The sequence below is a fragment of the Pocillopora verrucosa genome, chromosome 3 (genome assembly GCF_036669915.1).
Source record: "Pocillopora verrucosa isolate sample1 chromosome 3, ASM3666991v2, whole genome shotgun sequence".
Classification (NCBI taxonomy): Eukaryota; Metazoa; Cnidaria; class Anthozoa; order Scleractinia; family Pocilloporidae; genus Pocillopora; species Pocillopora verrucosa.
In genome coordinates this window covers 8,689,138-8,714,118 of record NC_089314.1, presented here as the reverse complement: position 1 = coordinate 8,714,118, position 24,981 = coordinate 8,689,138, and the positions used below count along the sequence as shown (strand labels likewise).

At 36.7% G+C, this 24,981-nt stretch overlaps 1 protein-coding gene across 1 annotated transcript in view; it reads right to left on the bottom strand.

The window, feature by feature from the left end:
- The window catches only part of LOC131786792 (uncharacterized), a 49,144-nt gene that overhangs the window by 18,031 nt on the left and 6,132 nt on the right, over positions 1 to 24,981 (bottom strand). The window contains exons 9-49 of the mRNA XM_066164688.1: positions 24,095 to 24,166; positions 23,433 to 23,504; positions 22,812 to 22,895; positions 22,265 to 22,348; positions 21,949 to 22,032; positions 21,241 to 21,321; positions 20,543 to 20,596; positions 20,030 to 20,101; positions 19,821 to 19,898; positions 19,262 to 19,339; positions 18,499 to 18,570; positions 17,706 to 17,771; positions 17,131 to 17,199; positions 16,437 to 16,508; positions 16,251 to 16,322; positions 15,647 to 15,718; positions 15,198 to 15,269; positions 14,644 to 14,742; positions 14,024 to 14,098; positions 13,632 to 13,700; positions 12,894 to 12,965; positions 12,574 to 12,648; positions 11,846 to 11,920; positions 11,278 to 11,346; positions 10,870 to 10,938; positions 10,529 to 10,600; positions 9,632 to 9,703; positions 9,079 to 9,150; positions 8,417 to 8,482; positions 8,120 to 8,191; positions 7,647 to 7,825; positions 7,373 to 7,506; positions 6,322 to 6,574; positions 5,764 to 5,830; positions 4,979 to 5,302; positions 4,443 to 4,612; positions 4,072 to 4,172; positions 2,896 to 3,060; positions 2,179 to 2,398; positions 1,661 to 1,806; positions 228 to 403 (exon numbers count right to left, since the gene is read on the bottom strand). Of these exons, the coding sequence (XP_066020785.1) occupies positions 228 to 403; positions 1,661 to 1,806; positions 2,179 to 2,398; positions 2,896 to 3,060; positions 4,072 to 4,172; positions 4,443 to 4,612; positions 4,979 to 5,302; positions 5,764 to 5,830; positions 6,322 to 6,574; positions 7,373 to 7,506; positions 7,647 to 7,825; positions 8,120 to 8,191; positions 8,417 to 8,482; positions 9,079 to 9,150; positions 9,632 to 9,703; positions 10,529 to 10,600; positions 10,870 to 10,938; positions 11,278 to 11,346; positions 11,846 to 11,920; positions 12,574 to 12,648; positions 12,894 to 12,965; positions 13,632 to 13,700; positions 14,024 to 14,098; positions 14,644 to 14,742; positions 15,198 to 15,269; positions 15,647 to 15,718; positions 16,251 to 16,322; positions 16,437 to 16,508; positions 17,131 to 17,199; positions 17,706 to 17,771; positions 18,499 to 18,570; positions 19,262 to 19,339; positions 19,821 to 19,898; positions 20,030 to 20,101; positions 20,543 to 20,596; positions 21,241 to 21,321; positions 21,949 to 22,032; positions 22,265 to 22,348; positions 22,812 to 22,895; positions 23,433 to 23,504; positions 24,095 to 24,166 (4,146 nt within the window). The remainder of the gene's footprint in view (positions 1 to 227; positions 404 to 1,660; positions 1,807 to 2,178; positions 2,399 to 2,895; positions 3,061 to 4,071; positions 4,173 to 4,442; positions 4,613 to 4,978; positions 5,303 to 5,763; positions 5,831 to 6,321; positions 6,575 to 7,372; positions 7,507 to 7,646; positions 7,826 to 8,119; positions 8,192 to 8,416; positions 8,483 to 9,078; positions 9,151 to 9,631; positions 9,704 to 10,528; positions 10,601 to 10,869; positions 10,939 to 11,277; positions 11,347 to 11,845; positions 11,921 to 12,573; positions 12,649 to 12,893; positions 12,966 to 13,631; positions 13,701 to 14,023; positions 14,099 to 14,643; positions 14,743 to 15,197; positions 15,270 to 15,646; positions 15,719 to 16,250; positions 16,323 to 16,436; positions 16,509 to 17,130; positions 17,200 to 17,705; positions 17,772 to 18,498; positions 18,571 to 19,261; positions 19,340 to 19,820; positions 19,899 to 20,029; positions 20,102 to 20,542; positions 20,597 to 21,240; positions 21,322 to 21,948; positions 22,033 to 22,264; positions 22,349 to 22,811; positions 22,896 to 23,432; positions 23,505 to 24,094; positions 24,167 to 24,981) is intronic.

Here is a 24,981-nt window from a genome sequence, read left to right as displayed (position 1 = left end):
ACCATACCTAATGACAAGCCAAATTTCTTAACTTTGCCTAGCAGTAAAATTAATTTCCAAGAAAGATTTCCCTTTTTTCTATACCTTAACGAAGTTTAACACCTAAAAATTATAGTGAGGCAGCTTCGACTTTGTAGCGATCCCAGTAGAAGCCTTAAAAGAGAGTTTAAAACTAGTCTGCCGTGTCTGTATAAAAGACTTCAGTATCTAGGCTACACTGTACGTACATTCTCTCTGGTTCGCTGACGTTGTATGTAATCCGAGCGTTCACACCACTGTCTTTATCAGTGGCTATAGCAGTAAAGAACGCTTCTTTACGAAGCGGCGGAATCGGCTCCAAGTCCAAATCTATGTTGACTTCTTTCAAGAATGGACAGTGATCGTTGTAGTCTTCAACAAAAACCTGCAGAAGCACAGAACACAAGAGATCCAGAACCAGGGTTTTTATTCGAAGCCGGGTCCCAGGTACCGGCACCCGTCTACTTTGAACAGAGTAACCGGCTACTCAAAGTGCGAAATTTAATATTAACTCTTCCCTGTACGATTAAAACCATTTTTCAGCACAAATTTACCAATAACTTGCCATCAGATCGTGGAAATAAAATTTACTTTGACGGGAAGGCGTTGCGCGACAGTCGCGTGCTTCCTGATAACGCAATATTCCGAGCAAGTGAAAGAAACTTGAAAGAAACTTTTTTCCAATTTCATTTTCTTTCAAGATTAAGCCAAGAAATGCATTCAAAAACATATTAAAAGTTTCAAACGTGAAAATCCGCTTCGGTCTGTACTGTCGCTGAAAATTTGCCAGTTACACTCTTTATCAGTTTACAAGTTTAAGTTAACTTGTTGCTGTTAGAAAAGAGGAGGCTCTAAGAACAACAGCAGTGTTTGATGTAGCTATAGCTGTATAGTGAAATAAAAAACAATTTTCCCAGAGTATCATTCTTTTTTACTATAATTAGAATAAGTATGCGTCATAGCAAGATTTCTTTTCCAGATTGCAGGAAAATACGCTTCTGGGAGACTTACGTTTTAAAAATTTCCCGAGGGAGCACGCCCCCAGACCCCCCCAGAGGTTCGGGCCTTCGGCCCCCAATTTTATAGGGTACTCGCCTATTCACGAGGCAGTGCCCTTCTACTTCAAAAGTTAATGAAAACCCTGCAGAACAATGATCTAATTTTCTTGAATGATTTAAACGCGTGACAGACCAGGAAGGATAAAAAAATGACAACATACACAAATATATTCATGAGCTAATCCCGAACCCCATTCAGAAAAAATATTCTAGTACAATACTGGGATGGCGTTCACTCTCCTTTAACAACTTCTTTTTTTTTCGTTTTTTAAAATTATTATCATAATCATCATGACCATCATCATCGCTATACTGCTATGATTATTATCATTATAATTATCTCTAAAATTATTAATATAATCATTATATCTGCTTAAATAAATGATCAGCTTTCCCCAAAGGTTTTAGTCGACAACAAGTCGTTGTTCTCTGCTGTTTGCCTTGAAAATTTCGGAGTTGCGAGCTCATGACACAAGAAATCAAGGAAAGGTGGAGGTTACACGAATGTAATGAGTCACCGTAGGTTAAAAGTTTTCCTGACAAATACAACGACAACAACGAAACAAAAAAAACCAATAACTTACCTTGATTGAAATGTTGCCTGTCCATCCCTTAACAGTATCAGTAATCCTCAGATATAAAAAATAAGATGAAGTGTACTCGAAATCCAAAAGTTTCTTTAGTGCTAACTTAGCTGTAGATGTGGTTATGGAGGTGAACGACTGAATTCCTGTTAAATCAAAGGGAAAGAGATAAATACGAGTTTTGCCCAGCAGTTATGAAGTGATATAAGAAGGAAAAAAAGGAATCAGAATGAAGCCCAGAATACTATTTTTTAGAACGTTTCTCCGATATTTTCAGACACGTTATTATGATCTTTAACCTTAATCAGTGGGTTTAAAAAAATAAATGTTAAACCTCGAAGTAAATTGTCTCCACCTACACTTCATTTTGCTTTCAATTGCTTGTAATAAAACGACAGGTGCACATATCGCGTAGTCGCCCTCTCTGAAATATCCCGTAACAGTAAGCACAACATTAACTTGGTCAGTATATATCAAGCACACTTTGATACAGATCTGGTTTTATTATTGCGTTTTACCTGAATTTACAGAGGGAATTGGATCCACTGGATCATCTGTAGCGTTCGGACACAATACAACTGACTCTCCGTTAAGGATAAACGTGGGTGGAGAAGGGGTGGTGGGTGCAGACGGTGCTATGTAAGCCCCATTTTCAACTTCAAATCGGTCTTGCTCATTTCCTTCCAAAATGTCTACGTTGTAAGGTCCAGACGAAAAAGCATCTCCAATGTAAAAGTCCTAAGCAAGATGCAAAGAAATCAGAGGATGAGCGATAATAGACACGAGTCATTCGTGGAGCTTACACCTGTGTTGATGTTGGTTTCAGTGTTTACGGCGTCATTAAGAAGATAAACTGCTCGATTACCATTGAATTTCGACTTCTCGTCGTTAGTATCCCGTATAGTTCAAATTCGCTTTGCGGTATGAAGTACACAAGTTTGAAACTAAAGAAGTTCCCAATTCTTGTTCTTTAAACTGATAGTTAAAACAAATAACAGTGATAAAAGTCGCAAACTGACCCTCCACTAACTCACATCAAAGTCAGTAAGAGAAACCCTTCAAGGTCATGGGTTCTAATCTCGCACAGGCCTGCATTTTTTTCAGGCCTTATTTACACTACTGCTTTAGAAGTGTTCATTACTGCCAAGATCACTTTCATATTCATACTCATACCATTTTCTGACTATTTCTTCGTATGTTTGGGTAGACACAAATAACAAACAAAAAAATTTTACCTGCACAATAAAGCCAACATGTGCGTTCTCGCTGATAGCAGCCAAATAGTCAAGAGGCCGAAGGTCATCCGTTAGAAATGAAACGCCACTTGACTGGAATAAAATGCGCGAGTTGCAGCGGAATCTCTCAGCGATGAATACATCTAAACGGTATGGCTCATTTACCTTCATGGAAAGCAACAAAACCCTAACACTTAGAATGAAATCTTTAAAGAGGTTTGTTTTGAAATAAATGGCAAAAATTAATCGCTCGTACCTTTTTAAACTAGATTACATAAGAAGAAGCAATGAAATCGTGGTCAGTGGCTTTATCTCAACATTCTCATAATTTTATCGTCTCTTACTCTCAGCTATATCGCAAATTGTACGTTAGCCCTCACCAGCTTTGCTCTTCCATGAAGACTAAATTGTTCTTGCTAGGGTAAGGTAGCACTAGACAGGATTGAATGTCTAAACAGGGATTGTCTAATCGAGACTAGGCTAGACCAGAATAAACCAAACTGGGTGAAAGGGAACACTTCAACAAACATAAATTAACTTGGACCATAACGGACCTGTCCAGACCAGTTTAAGGCAGGTAAGATCAGAGCAGACCAAACCAACCAGCACTGGACTAGTCCTAAATAGACCAAACTTAACTAAGCGTATCTTGACTAAACTTGACTGCCATAGATCTACCTATCTGGTTCTCTCTTGATCAAACCAAATCAAATGAGTACAGGGGGTAAGTTTCTAACGAAACCGTGGTGCTGGTTCGGTGGGAGAGTATAAAAAGGTAATTATTAACTGAGTTTATAACGTAAATTGGCCACCGTTTTGAGTTTTAAAGCTCACGTTCCCAGCGTTAGCCCTTCGTCAGAGCGAATGAGTTAATTTCTCCGACTAGACAGGAACCGATTGGAACGGACCAAGTTAGACTAAACTTGACTAAACCAGTCCATTGGTTTAGTTGTAACGAGACACATCAAGTCAAGCTATACTATACCAGATAAGACTATAGCAGACTCGACTAATTTAGACTTGACAAGACTAGACTAGAAAAGACTAGACAAGCCTGAACTAGACCAAAACAGAACATTAGACTGGACGAGTAGAACAGATCGCACAAAAACTCTACAAATAAAGCATGAAGAGAACAAGAAAGGGAAGTACAACATTTCTAAATCATGGTATTACCTTAAGAGATAAGCTAACGTTCTCGGCTTGTAAAGCCCCCGTGACTTGGCATTTTCCACCGATTACTGTACCACCTTGAGGAATGACAGACCCAGTACTAGCTGCAAGATCAGCGACAGAAACTCATACCACATACGACTATATGAGATATCACTGTGAGTTAACAAGTAAGACATGGTTAAAACTCGCCTGTACCGAAATTCTAAAATAATGCGGCTGGATTTCGAGCGCATCATAAGTAAATGCATCTCTAGTTGCGTTTTCCAAAGATTTTGCCGATCTATGGATCATTTTCATGCAAGAGGAAAAACACTAATGCTTCTAATTTGCTTCCTGAAAGCACGACAATCATCACAAACTTTGTGTCGTACCAGCATTAGCTAAACTGATAGAACGGCACGGAACATCAGTTTCCGATGGATCAGCAAATATCTGCACCACCAGTGTCTTGTCAACGAATACCCACAGTTCTTCGCCGCCAGAGAAGGCCAACATCTCTTCACCAGAAAAGTTGAATGCTGTGCGTATTGCAGCAGTAAAACTGAAAAATTCAAATTAAATGATACAGTACTTGTTACTATTTCTTTGTAACACATTTATTATGTTCATTCCGTTCTTTCCGATCTTTGGGCAACTCTATACATCCTATAAGGTTTCTTATATCTTCGACTCCGTTTGAGTCTCCTTCCATCCTATCCGCCTAAGTTTTAAGGTCTCTTTGAGCTCTTAGGCCTACAGGTTTACTTGGAATAAAAAAGTCAGCGAGGTGAGCTGCAAACTGAAAAGGAACATGGCTGGTTAAAAGAATGGGTATATTTCTTCGCATCTCAACCTGAAAGAAAATCTTTAAGCCAAGAAACAAACAAACAGACGAAAAAAGGATAATTGAGCCAAAAATCATCCGTACCCATAATTCCTAAGTGCATTAGTAAAGCAGTCCCTTTGTCCTTCTGCACCCCATCCACGGCCATCGACCGGGAAGAACTTGTCGTTATAATGTCGGAATACAGTATTCCCATTCGTATCCGTCTCCAGCTGTTTTCCTAGCTCTAATTTTTCTTCATAATGAATGTTCCGGCTGGAAAAACTTCTAAACCAGTTAGAGAAACTATCAGAAGTAGGGCTGTTTGATGTGGCCAACCAGCTTCCAAAGGGGCTGTGAACATATTGAGGATTTCGATAAAGGTCATCCCTGAATGCACCAAGACCAGTGAAATCAACATCGGAAAACCTGAACGCAATTACAGATATGTTAACTCATGTGAAAATGCAACAAATAGCAAACCCTTGGAGGCTTTTGAGGTTCTAGTTCGAGAAAACGTGGTAAAATGTTTCTAAAGGAAAAGTTAGCCGAAGATAAGCTAATTAACAGTATGGAAATTGTTCTAGTTTGTCATGTGGCTGATAGTTTGCAAGAAAAGACCATTTTTCTCACTGAAAAAAAAAAAGTTAACAGCACTCAGATTAACCAAAATAGCAAACACGACTACAGTAAAATGAAGTCAAAACATGGTTATAGCGTCTGAGGTACCTCAACTCATGAGTACCAAAAAGTAAATTGCATATTCCTACAAGCCAGTGCAGATCCGTTTCTTCTCAGCTGCATTTCAAATAGACAAAAGACTACAAAGAAACATCAGTTTCAGTCGCGATCCACCCCACTAAGCACTTTCATGAATTAAATCAACTTACTGAAAATCGTAGTAGGTAATGTCCAAGTAGTAATTGGAACTGTTTAGTGATGCATTGGTCACAGGAGCTGATTAAAAAAATATATATATTGGTGAGTTGAACACTCACTTTAGTCAAACCTAAAAGGCCATTTGCGAGTTCATAACAGCCTTATTTTGAAATTGAGGCCAGTAAGGATTGATTTCCAACACGAAGGCTACTCATTTAGCTTTGTTTTAGAGTAGGCTTTGAACCTCCGGGAAATGGCTTATTCACAACGTTTGAGAGCTTTTTCGCTGTTGTTGCCGTCATTTTTTTATTGAGGAACTTTCCATTGAACTGAACCAACAAATTGGCCGCACAAGCCCATCAGCATATCAAGATAATAATTATTTGGACTGCCTCAGGCATTGAGATCTGGATGCAATAAAAGCATGAGGCCATTTTTTCTTCCTATACTCCCCTTTTCGGAAATCTCAGGAGAGAGACACGTTCCATGAACGCGTGCAATTAGTATAACGTCAATACCGATACCATATGGAGGGAATCATTGTGTAACCGTTTCAAGTATATACCTACCTTTTCCTTCCAACGTAGTGACAGTTGCTTCCTCACTTTTTGGGGAGGTCTGAGTTTCAATTTCGCCTTGGGTATTGTTGTCTAAGTTTGTCCCATTATAAGCTGTCACTGTCATGGTTACGTAGCATACATAGTCAATCCCTGCTTGGACACCATCGGCTTGGACAAACAAGATAAACTCGCTTTGCGTTGACTTAGAGAACGAAGGAGCGTCTGCACTGTCGCACGTTGAGTTGTAGTCCACATCTATGACCTATGAGAAGTGTAACGAAATCCAATGATATCAAGAGAGCTTTGATCTTAAATAATAGTACGACTACGAAACATCAAAACTACTTGTCAAAGGTCCAAGGGCACCTATTGAGCCAAACAATTTCCACCATTTGGTAATAATTTCGCGACAGTTCGCCTGTGCTTATGCCTCTCTCCTCGGCACAGAGAGGCACCAAAAGGGTAAAATGTATAGTATAGAAAACATTACAATGACCCGGCCAGGACTCACACCCAGACCTCTCGATTTGAAGGACAGAGTGTTATGTACTAAGCCACCGCCTTGTTCATGATCGTGATAAGGTAGATTAGCATTGTAGCTATTTGCAGGACATGAAGTTTTGTAAACCTTATATTTCTTTAAATAAATACATATCAAACATAAGGGTGAATAACAGTGGCCAAAAATTTCCCATGTTAACAGATATAAAGCGGGAAAGGAAGAAAGGACTGCGAAGCCAGAAAGGAATTGTGTGCTGATCCTTGGCGGAATTTTCCCGAAATATTGATGCTTCATTGTAGCCAATTGTGGGTCTTGATTTCTTTTCTTTGACTAACGGTCATCAGCAAGCTAAGCTCATTCAATATCAAAACTGATAGAATTTCCATTTCAAGAGGAAAGCCTTTTCGGTGCTTTGTGATCAGGACGAAGTCCCCCTTTACTGTACGAAAAGAATACATCTTGAATTGTGTGTAGTTGTGAAGCTCCTCATCCATTCTCTCTAAAAATACGACTTCAGCTAGTTGTATCTACAATCTAAGTAAAAAAGAGGACACTTACAGTCGTAATATTCCACGTATCCACATAAGTAGTGTTTGCATCCACTATGACTGGCGGATAAAGGGAGGAGGGTCGTGACCAGTCCACTCTCAGCTGGAAATCTCCCGGGGCTGTTGCAGAAATATTCACTGGTGCTAGAGAACGAAGAGATAATCGTTAAAGGAGCCACGCTTCCGATTGTGTATTTAGAAACATAATTACGACTGTTCAAGCGTATAGCCAATGGACAGAATTCTTGGGTAAAGGGAATCAAGGAATTTAATAAAATACGTACAGCATGTGAAATCCTGAACAGGTTGTTTTTCATAAGATCCTCCAGGATAAAATTCTACCCCAGCGACACGAGATGGAGTAGCACAAGTCGCAGCCCTACTCGCAGTTAGAGCTGTTATGACAGCGACAATGGAGTTATAGACATTGCAGTCGCAAGCGAAATTGTTGCCATTTAGATTTCTGCAAAACGAAAGAAAGTGTACGCAAACAATACGTACATTCATACATTTCAGTGGAAGTGGTGAGCCATGTTCACAAATAGAAATCCACGCAAAATTTGGGCATTTAAAAAAACGAAGAAATTGGATTTCTTGGAAAATGTTTTCAATCGCTTTCCGGGACTCTCCCTTTTTTCGTTTACATAGGCCTTTTTATATTTCCATTACCTTGCAATTTTCAGCAGTTTTAAAGCTGCATATGCTTGTCAGTACATCATTGTCACGGTTCTCAGTTGTATCTTAAATGGCTACTTACAAAGTGCCTAGATTTGGGAGTCCTCCAAAACAATCTTGACCAACATTCTCTATCAAGTTATTCATTAGGTTGCTAAAAATAAGGAAATTGACGAAAAATCAGTCGAAGTAAAAACTTTTACTATGAATCACAAAAACTAACATATAACTTCTACCACTGTTTGGTGGAGAAAAAAATTCACCAGAGAAATGTTAGTGGGAATTTCCAGATCCTAGTAACAGATTTAGTTTTCCTTCACATAAACTGCAACACCACCACTACTGCTCAGGAGATATAGCTCAACTGTATGATACTTACAGAGTACCAAGAGTGTTCAGTGTTGGAAAAGTGGGCAAAAAGACAACTTTATTTTCCTGCAAATATCTATAAAAAAAAAAGGGAAAAGCACAGTGCATATAACTTATGGAGACTTTTGATTTCTTGTGTGAGGTCAAATCAAAAATAAACTATTCGACAGTCATTACCATCCTGAAATTGGTAATCCACTTAAAGGCAAAGACGAAACTCCTAACTTCTGGAAATTGCCCTCATGACAAAATGACTTGCAGGGTCAAAAAAAAGACACAGATGCTCGGATTATCCACTACTATGCACATTTTAGAGTAAATGAGCGATTGTCTTCTAGTGTGGGTGTAGCTTCCCTTGTTTATTGGCTTGGTCAACGCTCTCACTATCTGGTTAAACTAAGGAAATCTCCGTTCTAACAGTCATACAATGTCCTTCAACCAAAAAACAACTCTTTAATCGATAAATTTGTCTTCTTTCGGATTATGTAACGAAATTGAGTGACAGTATAAGTTAATCACTTCTAGTATTTTAAAAAAATTAAGATCAACAATTTTATCTCGGTCATTACTGATGCGTCACTATAAAACGTAACCAAAAGCAAGCAAGACATCGCATGAATGAGCATTAAAGTCACTTAATTATTCCCGCATTTGCTCTTGATAAATACTTACATCTTTTGGATGCTTCCCAAGTTATTAAAAGCACCACTTTGAATCACACCAATGGCATTGTTCATCAGGTTTCTGTACGACAACAAGATTCATGGGAGTCAATTTTCTTAAAATGTTATGCAGGAGGGTACAAGGTTTAACATTTGATTTGAAAAAAATATTGAGTTCTCCATCCGCGCTGTAAAAGACAAATCGTTATGCCTTCTACTTAATTGAAATTATTCAGTTCCCAGACGCACATTTGTTACGACACATAAAGCACCCCCCTCCCCGAAACCCTCTCAGTGTTGGTTTGCAAGATGACGTAAACGATTAACAACACTGCAGGGAAAGAGGGGCGAATGAACATCACAAAAGTTGCTGTGAAAAAGTGTCTCAGGTAAATTATGGCTAGGAGCGTGAGTCTACACCGAACTTATGAAATAGTTGCGGAGTGTAACTATTTCTTCTGACCTGAGATCGCTTTGCGTTTTAATGACTTTTTTCCCATTACTCGTTGAAGAGAGCCAAAAACGCAGGATTCCAACCTTGTCATGGCATCTACAATACTTACAGTTCTTCTAAATTCGTCTGATATTGAAACAAATTGGCGCCCAACTCTGTTATGTTGTTGTGTTCAAGTATGCTACGGAAAAAATGAATCGTCAGTGACTTTACACGTCGGTTAAAAAAGTCTCAGATTTATCTTGCTTTACACTTAAAAAAAAAAAGAATTCACGAGACTCTGTTGAGACTAAACTGAAAAGACAGCTGCAAAAATAACAAATATTATTCTTAATATTTATTTATTGAACAGTATTAATATTAGTTACAATACTCACAATACAGCTTACAGAAACTTACAATACTTACAATACTCACTCTACATACAACAGGACTACTTATATTACTTACGATTACATACAGTACTAACATTACTTGGAAAAGAAAACACATAATTTACAGTCTTTACTCTACTAACAAAGCTTACTCTACTTACAATTACTTACACTATTTACACTACTTACAATTACATACAATACTGACATTACTTACAAAACTTGCGTTACAGGAAAAGTGATCAATAGGTTTAAAACTATGAAATAATTGACTAGATTTTTGGACGATATTTTTTAAGGAGAAAAAAAAAACAAACCTAACATGTTGTCTATTTTCTGATGGCAAGAATCGTAAGCACGGCACCATGATTATACATTACCCTCATTTCAAGATGGATGAGGTATAAAAATCAACCAATAATTGGAAGCTCAATGTTTGGATGAACAACTGTTGCCGTGACAATTTAAATGATGAGTAACGAGTCATAAAAATAAGGCTAAATCGATCACTTCAATTACTAAAAATCCACTTATTCTCAGTGTAAAATGTAATATCTAATAGCAGAAGCTTATGCCCTAGGTTCATAAGCTTATGTCAATAAAAATAATCGTAATTACGAAGAAATACTTACAGCTTCCGAAGATTAGTGAATTTATCCAGCTCTCCGGGTAATATGGTCGGAATATTATTGTTAGTCATATCACTGGCAACAAAATGAGCACGAACATGTTACCACGGTTACCAAGGAATCAATGCCAAAACCACTCTCCGATTAAAATTGATTAAAAAAAGGCTGCATGGACATTTCACGTTGAAAAAACTCCTCCAACGATTTTCCAAAATATATAATTATTGAGTGCAAAGTCTCCCCCAGTTATTTTGAAGTTACCATCAAATAATTTATCATTATAAGCAAACATTCTCCAATATCAGATAATTTAAGGATAAAATTAACTTTAAATTTAGACTCACAGTTCAGATGGATTCTGATTCCTCAAAGTTCGCGAAGGAAATGTAACCAGTTTGTTGTTCATCAATTTGCTGAAAAATAAGAAAAAAATATTGAACAGCGCAGACACTCCATACGTCAACGGGTGTTTTCCAAATCGTTTTAACTACAACACTATCAAAGTTATAAATAGGTTTCAATTATATTTCTCTGGAGTAGCAAGTAAATTCCTTCTTAACAAATGTAAAATCTGTAAAAAAGGTTTTGTCCTGAACTTTTTTCTCAATTGAATTCGCATGCTCACGAAAAAAAATGTATCTGGAGTAACGAATAGACTCCTCTTTTATAAATATGAAATCTTTGAAAACGTTTTGAACCTGAATTTAATTCTCGATTCATTTGCATGCTCACGAAAAAAAAATTGGACTTACATTGCGTCGATTGATACTCCTTTCAAAGCATCTTCGTGCAAAGATTGTATCTGGTTATTGGAAAGATCCCTTGGGCAGACATACACAACAATACCAACATTAAAACACACATACTATATTGTGCTAGTGATGGCAGTAACACGCCACTAAACCTTTTCAACTAACAATCTCATATTCAAGTGTGCTCGATAAAATTTTAATTTCGTCCATAGTACATTATGCAACTTTTTCTCTAGCGTCCCATTCTCAGTTCAAATGGTTAGAAAAAGGACGTTTCTTTAGACATATTACAACAAACACAGCAATTGCAAAGGAATGCCAAAAAAGCTAAACATCTGGGGTAAATTTTCCCTTTCATTAAGGCCTACACTTAAAAATAAGCCTGACTCGTGACAGTTTCTTGTTTCTTTTTTGTTTGTTGCAATACATTTTTTTTCTTTTGCTTCTTTGCTAAATAATATACACATAGAGGGGTATAAAATCAGAGATAAACAAATACATTACATCTCTCATTTGCTTAACACCATATCATATTCAGCGATTGAAAGTTTGACAAAATTATATTTACAGCGTGTCTACAGATGATCCGGAATCGCCGAACAACTTTCCTGTTACAGCTTCGATCAGATTGTCCTGAAGTTCTCTGGGATAGGAAGTGGAAAAAAACGAAACAAAACAAAACAAAGCAAAACAGGTAAAAAAATGTGTCGAGTTTAAAGGCCCTAGTGTGACCACCCATTCTTTATAACTCTATAATTCTTTAAAGTATGATTTTTTAAGCTCAAAAGCTGGAAATTCTCACAACCTAGCAATACGAACCAGTGTCACGCATCCAAATATCCATCCAATTCATTAGAAGATAATCTCCTTCTCCCCAAAGGCAAAACCCTGGAGTCTCTAATTAGTATTATTATTACTATCGTTACCATTATTATTATTATTATTATTATTATTATCATTACCAATGTTTTTATTATTATGACTATTATTATCATTGTTTTTTTGGGGGGGATGGGGTGGAGAAGTTACGTTGCATTCAAAATGACACGCTTTAAAGCCGACTAGCCCAACTGCATATAAGATTAGTGATAATGATGACGATAATGGAAAGTAAGGATATGGAGTTCAATTTCCCAATTTTAAATATTCGCTGATCGTCTGTTTCATGGAAAACAGGTGTAGCTAGTAGTAACAGTGGTTAGTGGTCTGAATATTTATGTTCTTGTACCGGTCGGAATAGGCTTCGAAATAGCAATGGCAAAATCATACTAGTGAGAGTAGTTTGTATGCACTTACAGTGCTCCATTGGTCACTGTGAGAGATTCAAAGGGGTTTTCCTTAAAAGCAGTGATCTTACTGTCATACATCTCTCTGGAGAGGAGAAACACAAGATTAGGTCTATCACGAGACAACATCTCTAATTGTAAAAAGGACTCAAGCAAACCGTGCCCTGTTCCCACCCATAAAAAGAGTACAACACTTGGTAACAGGAGCAAATATTCACCGTTGGTTTGTAAAATGTTTTGTGCATCTTAAGCGATATCTGTCGCTTGTACCATGAAATATGACGCCTGCCCTACTCTGTCTAGACAATGTAAGAACAACATTCTACTTACAAATCCCAAGTTATTGTCACTTTATAAAACGCCTCGGTGGATATTGTCGTGAGCTCGGCGCCATACAGCTCGCTAAATGTATTAATACATTTAAATAATGAATATAAATAAACGCGAAATTAACTTCTTATGTAGTCTTCAGGATATTTTAGTCAGATAAACATTAGTGAACATTTTGAATTCAGAGTAGCAGCTGATCCCATGGTGCGATCCTCCCGATGAAAATAGCCCCAAGTACGACTGTGAGAGTGACTGGCCTTTCCAAAGCCTGAACGGAAGTCCTAATAGCGGCACAGTATAAAAAAGGGGCCCTTGCGGTGCACGTACGCGGAAACTGCATCATCTTGAAGTTAGCACATCCATTATCGGTCCGATACCTATTGCAGGTCACTTTGATAACAGACATAAAGGGCTTTTTGCTTTTTTTCAATTTTACCCCCATTGCATCTCAAAACGACAGTAAAAGCTATAGATGGGAATCTTTTCTTAAAAGGAAATATCAAGTTGCAGAAAAAGTAGTATCCGGAGCACGTCCAAAGCATGTTTAATCCGAAAGAGATTTTAACAATTTTTTCATTAAAGAACCAACGAGTTACTTTAGTATCCCTTGATTTAGACCACCCATATACACACTACGTGCCCTTTAGGCTCGACTGAAAAAGCATTATCACGTACGCATCTATGGTCGTACTAAATTTGTAAGTAAACATGTCAGAATATCTTAGCAGATGGACTTACATGTAGCACATCGCCACATTATCAAAAGCACGGGAACCAATTATTTTCAACACATTCCCTGTGAAACGCCTGAAAGGAAGAAAAAAGGTTCTCAGTACTGCTTTTTCACGTACTTTGAGGTTAACTTCAAAAGGAATGACACTGGCAGAACATTCCGTATCGATAACTTCCTCGTCACTCCTTCAATCAATCAAGTTATCTGATGTACTCTGTAAAATTGGAACCGAAGAGTTTTCAGTTGGGTCAAACTTGACGTACTATCAAAACTCTCTTTAAAAGAGAGGCTGTGTCAATTGTGAACAATATCGCTTAAATAGCAGAGTGCAACTGTTTGAAACGATCACAGGGCTTCTACTTTGATAATCAATTTAAGATAAGACATTAGTACATACAACGTGCAACCAGGTCCTTGCACATTTTGGAACGCTCCAGATTCGATGGAAGAAATTCTGTTACCTTCAAAATTCCTATAAGAAAAAGGCAACATGAAACCAAACTTAGTGCATTATATGGCCATGGCGAAAAACAAAAAGATCTGTCCAAAAAATAATGAAGCACCATACGAGAGAACAAAAAGGTGACCAACCATTTGCTATGCGTTTGGTTTTTTAGCACTATTTTTGAAAGCAGGTTGAAATTCGGCGACGATATGTCAATCTGGAATTTCCCACAAAACACAACCGAACTGTGTGAGTTCTTTTAACATTCCCAAATGACTACAGTTGTTTAAATACTGTTCAGTGAGCTTATGGTTTATGGTTTATGGTCCATATCTAACAAGCAAAGAATGATTGACCATTTTCAGATGTTATTACAAATGCGGCACATTCTTCTTGGTCACTTAAAGGCCCTGAATGGTGATCCACTGTAAGGCTCGAGGTTGGAGACCTACTTGATCAATAGGGCAAACCAGGAAGTCCTCGGATGAATTTCGAAGGGAAAATTCATAAATGAAACTCCCTCTATATTTCTCCCCATCATCCTCACTGAATTGTTATCGAACATTACTTACCAAACCCTATTCCGTGAGGTCTCACTACAAGTTCCAGAACATGTGATCCCAACAAACGTACCATTTCCAATAGAAGTGATTCTATTATTTCTGATGTCTCTAAAAAGAGATGGATTAAGTTTTTGTTGCCATGCAGTTAATGATTTGAGCTCAGAATTAACAGCTGATTGAAAATTCTCGCCGTTCAGGTGGAAGAAGTCTCGAAATGAATTGATGACGGTGGCATTGACAGCTGTCCAGAGTCACTTGTCTCCAATGATTGACTCCGCGCAGGAAACAAAAAAAATCGAACGCTGTCACCAATAATATACCTTTTCAGGACTTCTCTCATCCTGACGATCAGTCACACATTTAGTAATCGTTGCCTTCTCTTGTTATAATCTTTTCAAGACAAAAAATGTAGAGACCACAAGAAAAACAAAGAATGGGTATACCCCAGACAAGAGAAAAATGATCTTGAGAGTTCCATTGAAGAACATTAAACAGGTGTTAGAAATAAGTCAGGAAAATAATACTAGATACTCCTTACAAGCAGTACACTTTCTGTGACTTACATTCTGTTCATCTCTTTACCGTGAAAATCTCCACCAACAGGAAGTGTGGTTAACTGATTACTTTGAAGGTCTCTGAAAACCAAAGAGCAAGTTAAGCACTTTATATAGGGCTTTCACGGATAAACAATGTACTGAAAGTAAACCAATGACTGTTGCTGGACTGTTTGCAAGTGATTCCTCTGTCTCTAGCGTGCTCTTTTGCTGAGGTCAGTTGTTTCTTTGTTTTAATTCAATTATTTGACTTTCGAAGTAACTAGGCATTCAACTTGAGATGATGCACATTTTTGGTTCATTTCGGTAACATTTTGTGTCAGATACAGTACGAAAATATCACGATTGGCAATAACCATGTGTCGTTACTAAATCTTGGATAACATAGTGTATATCGAGCAAATCAGCCAATCACCGATTAATATTAGAGCAGAAAAAAAAAAGAGTGCGCTGCTTACAAAAAGTTGAATAACGGCATCACGGTTAGAGTTCCGTCCTCAATAAAGGCAATATCATTGTGTGACAGATCTCTGAAAGTACAAAAAGCAACAATTTATTCAAAAGAACCAAAGACCCTAACAATTATCTCTAAGAAATGGAGCGAGGGGTCAATCTGCAAAGATAATCAAATAACTACAAACTGTTAATAAATTTTTCTTTTTCAATGAGTTGATAAATAAATGTAATTTGCCCACGAATAAGAATTTCTATAGTTGACGTTTCGGGCGTTTGCCCTTCGTCCATGTGATTTGTCGTGATTGCTTTAGAAACGATAAACTCTATAACAAGTACGCGATTGCATACTTGTTATAGTCCATGATCGAACTCTTCGTAACGCGGGCGAACTGGTAAGGCCGGACTTATAAGAGCGCAAAACTTCCATCAACCATAAAATATCAATTGAAGGGTTGATAAGTACGACATTACTGTTGCTAACGACCCACAGTTTGCTGATCGAAATAGCAATGGCAATAATAGTAGTAATTACCACTCGAGTAGATAACAACAATCGCAACCGCTATCAAGACAATCATACACTCCGTTTTAATTTAATTTACTTACAGGCTAGTCAATGCAGTTAAATCTTTTAACATAACTTTCAGAATCCTGCCAATCTGGTTGTTTTGCAAGTCCCTACAGAACATATACAGAAAATTAGCTGTCTTGAAGTTGCACTGTGAATCAGTGAAAAGAAAAACTTGTGCGCAAAAGAGAATCCAAGCGCAACCAATTTGATGTCAAGCTTACAAGGTTGTTAACGCTGTCAGTCCATGGAAAGCAGTATTTGGTATGAAGGTGATGAGGTTATTCGACAGAGTCCTTTTGAATACAAAAATAATTATCAGAATTAATAAAAATAAATAATAGTGTACAACTGATACATTCGCTTTGTAAGAAAAACATACCAATAAAGTTATTAAAGCACATCAGTGATAACGAGCCACATACATCCCTGTCTACCTACATAAACCATACAGACCTAAAAAATTTGGCATAAAACAGTTTTACAGACCCACAAAATCAAAGCACATCAGTGATAGCGAGCCACATACATCCCTGTCTATCTACATAAACCATACAGACCTAAAAAATTTGGCATAAAACAGTTTTGCAGACCCACATAATCAAAGCACATCAGTGATTGCGAGCCACATACATCCCTGTCTATCTACATAAACCATACAGACCTAAAAAATTTGGCTTAAAACTTAGTCCTACGGGCCCACATGATCATAGACGTACAACAGGAATTGTTAGTAATGTACAGCACTTTGGAAAAATGTAGAATGAGGACCTGGTAAACCCTGATAATTACGTGGGAGCTCTTGATAATGACTATTGATCAACAATAATTAAGTGAAGAAGTATTTATGGAACGAACAAAAGAAAGAACAAACTAATCTAAGTACATTGTATAGGACTTGAAACTGTGTTTACTTACAGAGAAGTAAGTGATAGATTGGAAAACTGGTTCTCGTGTTTGAAGTTGAATTTGTTGTACCTCATGTTACTGTGGGAATAAAAATATGAGAGCCAAACAATGAGGGCGTCATGAAATATGAACAGTGGCGATACTAAGCAAAGAAAGTACACTGAAAGAATAACATCTTCATCACATTTTTTCCAGGAATTGTATCTGCCTGCTGAAGCTTTCGTGACGAGGTTATGAGAAACGTGATAGTTCCAGGCACATGATGTGCACTACCCAAGGGTAAAAAGCACATGCGCCACTATCTAGTAAGTGAAACGTTAAGCAACCATCGAGCCCTTATTGTTTGAGATCAATTGTCAATAAGTATGTATCAAAAGCATCAGCCATTGTCAATAAGAGTATCGAAAATAAAAAAAAAATGTGGCTGGCTTATCGACTTTACGATCCTTTAACGGCTTCTTTGTGCAAAATGAGACACCTTTCTGAAATGGCTGCCATTTAGATTCGCAAAACGTACAGACGTCACCAAGTCAAATTTCATTAATTAAAAAATCGGTTCATACTCACGTACAATACATACTTACATCGTTGTTATACCAGAAGGAAAGGCACCATTCTCCACAGCAACAATATCATTGCTCGAAAGATAACTGCCGGAGAGACCAAATAACAACGAAAACCGTTTACACTTTACTGGGGTACACGTTTCGTTTGGCTCTGATAAGTGATTTTCATTTGATTTTTTTTCTTCTAACTTATTCTGTTCTTTCAGGAGGAAGGAAGGTTCGATTCTTTTTCGTTGCTGCTGACTTGGTTGATTTGGTTTTCTTATCTTTGGTTTAGATTAAAAATCACATTTTGATCACGTCTGATAAAGATCAACGCATTTTGGGGGTGCTTCTTGTGGTTCATTTGTGAAATAACTACCTGAGTAAATAAGTGAAGCGTTTTACACATGCGAGTCGAACAACTTAAAAGATTCATTGACAGTCTTTCCAGTTAACTCAAATAAGGCATACAGTACATCTGAAGAAACAAAGGTGGATTACTTTCGGTCACATGAGGAAAATTGGGGAGCGATTTTTATCAAATTTGACTTGTTTTTTATGAGATTTCATTCGATTGATTAAATGTTACCTGCCGCTAACCCAGTTGAGCTTAAGGACCATAACTACTGAGGATGAACATGATTTTGTCCTGTTACACTGTTATTATATCTCAACTGTTAATATTACTATTATTATTATTATTATTATTCATTTACATGTAGCACGGGAAATAAATGAGATAAATCTCTGCAACAAAAGGAATGGTCCCTATTCCTTTAACAATATATTTAAGGAGTGTATCAAGGATTAGTAAATACGTTAGACTTACAGGGAACGTAATGTATCAAGATCTGTGAAAGTTCCTTTCAGGATGTACGTCAGAGAGTTGGAGTACAAACGTCTAACGGAGTAAAAATAGATGAATAAGTAGTTTATCACCTGGACTAAAAAAGCTTCAGCTATGTAAGTTTTAAAAACCAATATGCAAGAATACCATGAATGGGTTTCTTGTAACATAATAGTATGACTGTATGTCACACTTGTCATGTGGGAGAAGAGAATGACGCACTGTATGACATAAACAAAGAAATGATCTTCGCAGGTGGACAACTGCAGAAGAGAATACATTTTTTTTTAAAATTGTTAATGTCTTTTTTCCTTTCTTATTATGTTTTTACCAGCTATTATTTTCGCTTTTGTGCTCGCTTTTTCTTTTAAACACTGACTCTTTTTACCAAGGGCCCGTTATGATTGAAACTTAAAGGAAAAAATAATGAAAACTAAATCTTGATTGATACAGGTAAAAGTCACAAATGCCTTCCAGCATTTTGCAGTGGGGTGTTTCCAAAGCAAAAGTCATCACAGCAGCCAATTAGAGCGTTTGAGGTAACTTCGCAAAGGGCCCTTGAGAGCTACTATGCACATTTAATAAAAAAGTGATTGATTGCTTCTAGTTACAGATCTATTTGGCTGGGAGAATCACACGGCTTTTCTAGACTACCTATATATGTGGAAAGACAAAACCAATGCACTTGCGAGTTGCTTTCGAAACTAAATTGAAAATTACTCGTTCAATCAATTAGGCTACGTACAGTTCATTGATGACTGGAAGATGACTCTTCCCTTGAACAGCAGTTGGAACATAATGGAACCTGTTGCTGTCTAAATCCCTGGAATAATGACAGAGGAAATATGAGCTTTGAGATGGCCATTTCCGTTTTCCACCACAATGATTATAATCTTTTAACCAATCAAAGAAATGAATTCCATTTTGCCATATTTTTACGTCCTCAACACAGCTTTCGACTTCAAAACTCAAATGTTTTAATCCTCAGTTAACATTTTTTTTTCCAGAAAAGTTCCTAATCTGGGAACATTCATATCAGAATCTAAAGAGAATTTCTTGGAAGTTAGGAATGAACACGTCTTTGCTTCATCACGTCGTAAGTTATTCATCCTAAATGCTGAAATTGATTTCAAAGGCAACCTTGACTGCAAATTTGTCCCATTTTTAGTTTCATACAAATAATTTCTTTGGTTGTAACTACTATCAACTTCCTGAATCAGGAGTAAAATCTCACATGCGGTAGAATGAAGTTGCAAAACACCCACAAAAAAACCATGATTTACAACAACAGAATGGTTTCTTACAGTCTTGTTAATCTGGTTAGATTCCTGAATGCTTCAGCATGTACTGTAGAATTAGAAAGCCGATTTCCTGACAGGTAGCTGTAAACAGACATAAAAAATTCACCAAAGTAGATTTCGTCTCTGTACAAAGAAACTAAAGGTTTTTCTACAGAATATCAAACTGTACGGCAAATTTATACAATTCCCAACAACAATTCCCATCTACTTACAGCTGCTCAACATTACTGAGGTACCAAAGATCTTCTTCTTCAATGCTGGATATTTCATTCCCGTGAACATATCTAAAATTTCAAAAGGAGTTAAAAGTTTAATTGAATTTCAAATTAAGATTTCAGATGCAAAATGTACAGTAACACACCCAAACTGCCTCATTCGAGAACTTCATCACGCCCTCTGAAAAAGAGTGGTAAAGGCCTTCAAAATAGAAGTGGATTTTCAATTCACAAGCAATCGCCTCTATTTATTCATCAAATTTTTGTTAAAAAAAAAAAGTTAAAATGGCTCGGCCAACAGGTTGTGAACAAAAGAACATAATAATCTTTACTGTCTGAAAATGTGTATGTTTAAGCTATCAAACTTTCCAGCTCTGGGGAGAGAACAAAATGCATGTTTTACAGGGCTTCAAGCATATATGAAGCGTTGTGTAAAAATTGAATTCTACCTAGAATATATCATATTATCATTAATAAAGCTTCATCAAAATATACACTTGGGAATCTTACAATCTCTGCAGAGTCGAAAGTCTTTCAAATGCCTTGTGGACACTCTTCTGACTCCTACAAGAAAAGTGTAAACATATGGGGTGATATGTCTTTATCAAGAGTGGGGTAAAAGCTTGTTAGCCCTTGCTATTTAACAATTTCAGCTAATGGTCACGAATATAGAACACACCGAGGGATATTTTTTAACAAATTGTAAGTTTTAACATAGGAATAAACACCCGCTACTAACAATATCATTTCATGAAAAAAGGAACACTTAATTATACCCAAAATATTCTGGGCCTATTTATTTGTTTAATTTGTTCGGCCATCAAGTAAAACCGCAGAGCAATGAGGCTATGCATCCTTATGGGAGAAGAAATGATTTATGATAAGCTACTTTGTGAACGCATTTTAATTGGCTCTTACCAACTTATGAGCTATTGGAGGCAGATGAATAAATGACGTCACCATGAGCAGCGTTATAATTTTTCACCAGATAAAAAAATCGTTTTTATGTTGCCGAGGATTTGTATTGTAATCGATCACAGAAGACGTCGAAATGTGGTAAGAACATCGGTGGCAAACAAGGCTATGTTTTGTGTGCTAATTTTCTTTTCTTATCACATTTTGACGCAATCTGTGATTTATCACTGGAGGTGTACGTCATCTATTTGTACATAAGCCATGTTATATTATTTTTTAACTACAATACGTACGCATGGAAGTCTTGAAGAAAAGGTGAAAAATCTGTACTGGCAAAACTTGACAATGAGTTGATGTTGTTATTTTCCAGATGCCTTATAACGAATAAAATATCAATGTCAGCTCAAAACTTAAAAAGTAATTTGAATGTGGCCATAAATATCTGTTTGGAACAAGAATGGAGATTGTTAAGGACATGGGCATGAACATGATGTGGACTTGAAAGTTGACATTGTTATAGAAACAAAGTACACCAAGATCATGAATTCACACAGGAATGGAGGGGTGGACAAAGACAACCTTGGACATGTTTGAATAAACACAAAATTCTGCTCAAAGTTACAGCTCCAGTTCAGATAGGGTCATTGTGTTGAAATGAAATTGAAAAAAACGAAGCTAGTTCAGATATGGACTTGATTTTAAAGTAAGGATGGATATAGATATCCATACGGATGAGGAAAACTCCTAACCGACAATATTAAAGGAATCTCCTCCACAACGGAGTTCTCCTTATATGCCATGACTGAGCAATTTACGGTTATATCCTGCACATAAATCAAGCTATCTCAGGTCAGCTATACCCAAAGGTTTTTTGACTACAATTCACACGACAACAGTCTCTATGGGCCATACATGGAAAAAGGTTTTCATGTAAAAGCCATATGTAAGCTCTGGTAAATACAGAAAATAAACATAGATGGGAATTGAAAAGACATACTTACAAATATATAAGGGATGGTAATGGTTGTGACGTCTGCGACAAAGCTGGATGAGGAAAGTTGCTCAAGAGGTTGTCGTTCAACCATCTGAAATATTCAAATAATGAGAGGATATTGGTCAAAATGTTACTTCCTTAGTTCCACTCAGTGGGATGCGAGTTTTTCACAGAAATAGAGTATATTGGTTTTCCGTTTTTTTTTCGCTCACTTTTAGTGTAATTTAAAGTAGTGAATAGTTTCAGTATCTACCATCTAAATGTACAATTTGTAATCTTATTGCAAGTGTGAAGTGGTGTTTAAGTTATTATTTTTCCCTTACAAATCTTCCAGAGCGGGGAGGTCCTTGAAGGCATTGAACATAACATGCTCAGTTTGGTAAGAACTTTCCTGCTGCATCAGAATTCTGAAATAAAATGATGCACAGAAACCAGTTGTGAATTTAAAGTTGTTTTTAATGATATCTTGGAGAACATTGAAAGAGTTTCCTTCATGGTGCTGAGAGCGTTTAGCAAACAAGAAAATTTAGACTTATTCTCGAAGTGCTGACAGACTAAATGTACGAATTATCAAATGTGTAATTTTCAGACGCGTTCAAACAATACTATCCACAAAGTAAGCCTTTTTTTTCTCTGAAAATGCTGTCATGAAACCAATGTGTCAGTTCTATTCAGAAGTAGAACACTTGTTTAATTATCTTGCTCAGTAGATTCTATCAAACCTTGACAAAGTGCAATTTTTCCTGTCCTACATATGTCATCCAGATAGCAGATCTATTTAAGTCAAACTATTTACGACTTGTGATCAGTTTCTGCTTCATTTCTGTAACTGTTTCTTTTGTATCTTAATTTCAGTTTAAGTTTACTTACAACACTTTCAGTTTTGGAAGACTCTCAAATGGACTGCTGTAGCCTTCAGCTGTGATAGTTTTCAGTCTGTTCCCCCTGAGATCACTACAAAGAATTACATGCAACAGAAACCATAGACAGCATTATTTCTCTTGTAAGGGTTTTCCTATCACGAGCTAATTTGCAACTTGCAAACAGATCTCACAAATATTTCAGGGATATACCAGAGATGTCCATACTGGTTGAAATAGAACCAAACCTGGTCTATCCACAGTAAGGATCTCCACGGTGATTAAAAATGTAGGTCCCAAAGATTTATTTCCCATATTTTTACATCAGGATCTGATACAAACCTCACATAAGAGTGCGCTCTAGTGAATTATTGTGCCCAAGAGAAAAAAAAAGGTTTTCACGGCTTAATGCAAAAAAGTCATAGATGCACAAGAAAACCAACAAATGGGCTTGCTAAAAACAACTGTGAAGTTGCAAAAATAATTGTTCTTTGCCAAAGGAGTGGAGTATTGAGAAAAATCAGAAGGCTAAAATAATTTTTTTAAAAAAAGGGAGTCTTCCAGACGAAAAAGAAAGCTTGTAGTCTCAGCCTCATTTCAAAATTTTCTGTCCCAGAGAATGAACACTCACAGATGCAGCAACTCTGGTATTTCATAGAAGACCTTAGCGGCAATGGTTTCCAGGTGATTCATATGTAACTCACTAAAAGAAAGAAATTGCAACATAATATTATTTATTTCCAAAACAAGGGAAGGCAGTGCACGCATGAGAGACTGAAGACTACAACTATGCATCATACAGTTTTCAGCGAATCTACCCAAGAGCTCAAATTATCAAGCTTTTGAACATTTCTTTAAAAAATTTTGATTACCAAGTATTCTAATTCACTTCAGTTTCAAAATATAAAACTGTGGATTACAGTTCATTGCTTTGCATACTACACAGGTGCCAATGTAGATAAGACTGAATGTAATACTCTGATTTCCACCAATTGGACACCTTTAAAAGACTTTTGAAATACTTCAGTTGTTTTCTTCCCTTTCACCTATTCAAAGATACTTGGTGACAATTTAAAAGTATCTCTCTATCTATGGTATTTTGTGTCTAAAGTCCTGCGTATCTTCCTCATGTTCTATTTAGTGAAACTTTTTGCAGGAAGGCCTCAATCTTCACATCATCATAGGTGAGCATTTGTTAAAATTGTCTCTATCCCTGGCATAGAATGTTGCATACCACTTATATTTTAGAGCTTTAGAATAGGGGGCAATCAAAGCAAACAACTATATACTCACAGAACTTTAAGGTGGATCAAGTTAGAGAATGTCCCAGTTGTTACAGAAGAGATTTGATTATTGCTCACATTCCTAAAACAAATTTATAGAAACATCAGACAGTGACTTACTATATTTTCAGGTTTCTATTTTAATTCCGTCAAGCATTAATAGTAGTTGATTCCTTTGTCTAATTAGATCAATGATCAATAAAAGTAATCCATAGTTGCATGTTACATTAGAGATGGGGGGGGGAAGGTGTGAGACTAGAGAAGGATATAGGTGGTAAAGGAGACAGATGGTAGACAAGTATAATTCAATAACATTATGAAAGCCAATTCTCTCTCACACCATCTAAAAGACTACAAGGCACACTAAATCTTGCATCCTCCCATACAGTTCACTAAACTTTCCTAACAAAAGCTGATTTAACTGTTTCCTCTCTACAGGAGGGGGAATCAATTGTTTTTCAATTTCATTTACACTATGTGGTGCATTTTTTTTTTGAGGGATGGCTGTAGGAAAATTTTTGTGAACTTTTTCATTTTTCATTTAATTTTGGATTATAAATACAAACTATGTGCGTTTGAGAAGAGACGGGAACAAATAAGTAAACTGAGAAATTGCTAAGATGTACTTACACTGATTAATTATTTCAATTGGGGATTATGTTATCTATAAGTTGAATCTCTTTTTACAAAATCAGTTTTACAAACAAATAATACTATCCTCAAGATAGTGAAGAGCTGTATAGAACTTTTGAAGAACACTCCGAGAAGGCTTTACTTGCATTAAAATAATTCAAAAGTTACATAATTAACTTAAAATATACACAAATTTAACCCTTTAGCCCTGAGATCCAGAATTTATTGCTGTTTTAAGACAACTTAAATTGCATGGTAAGTCTT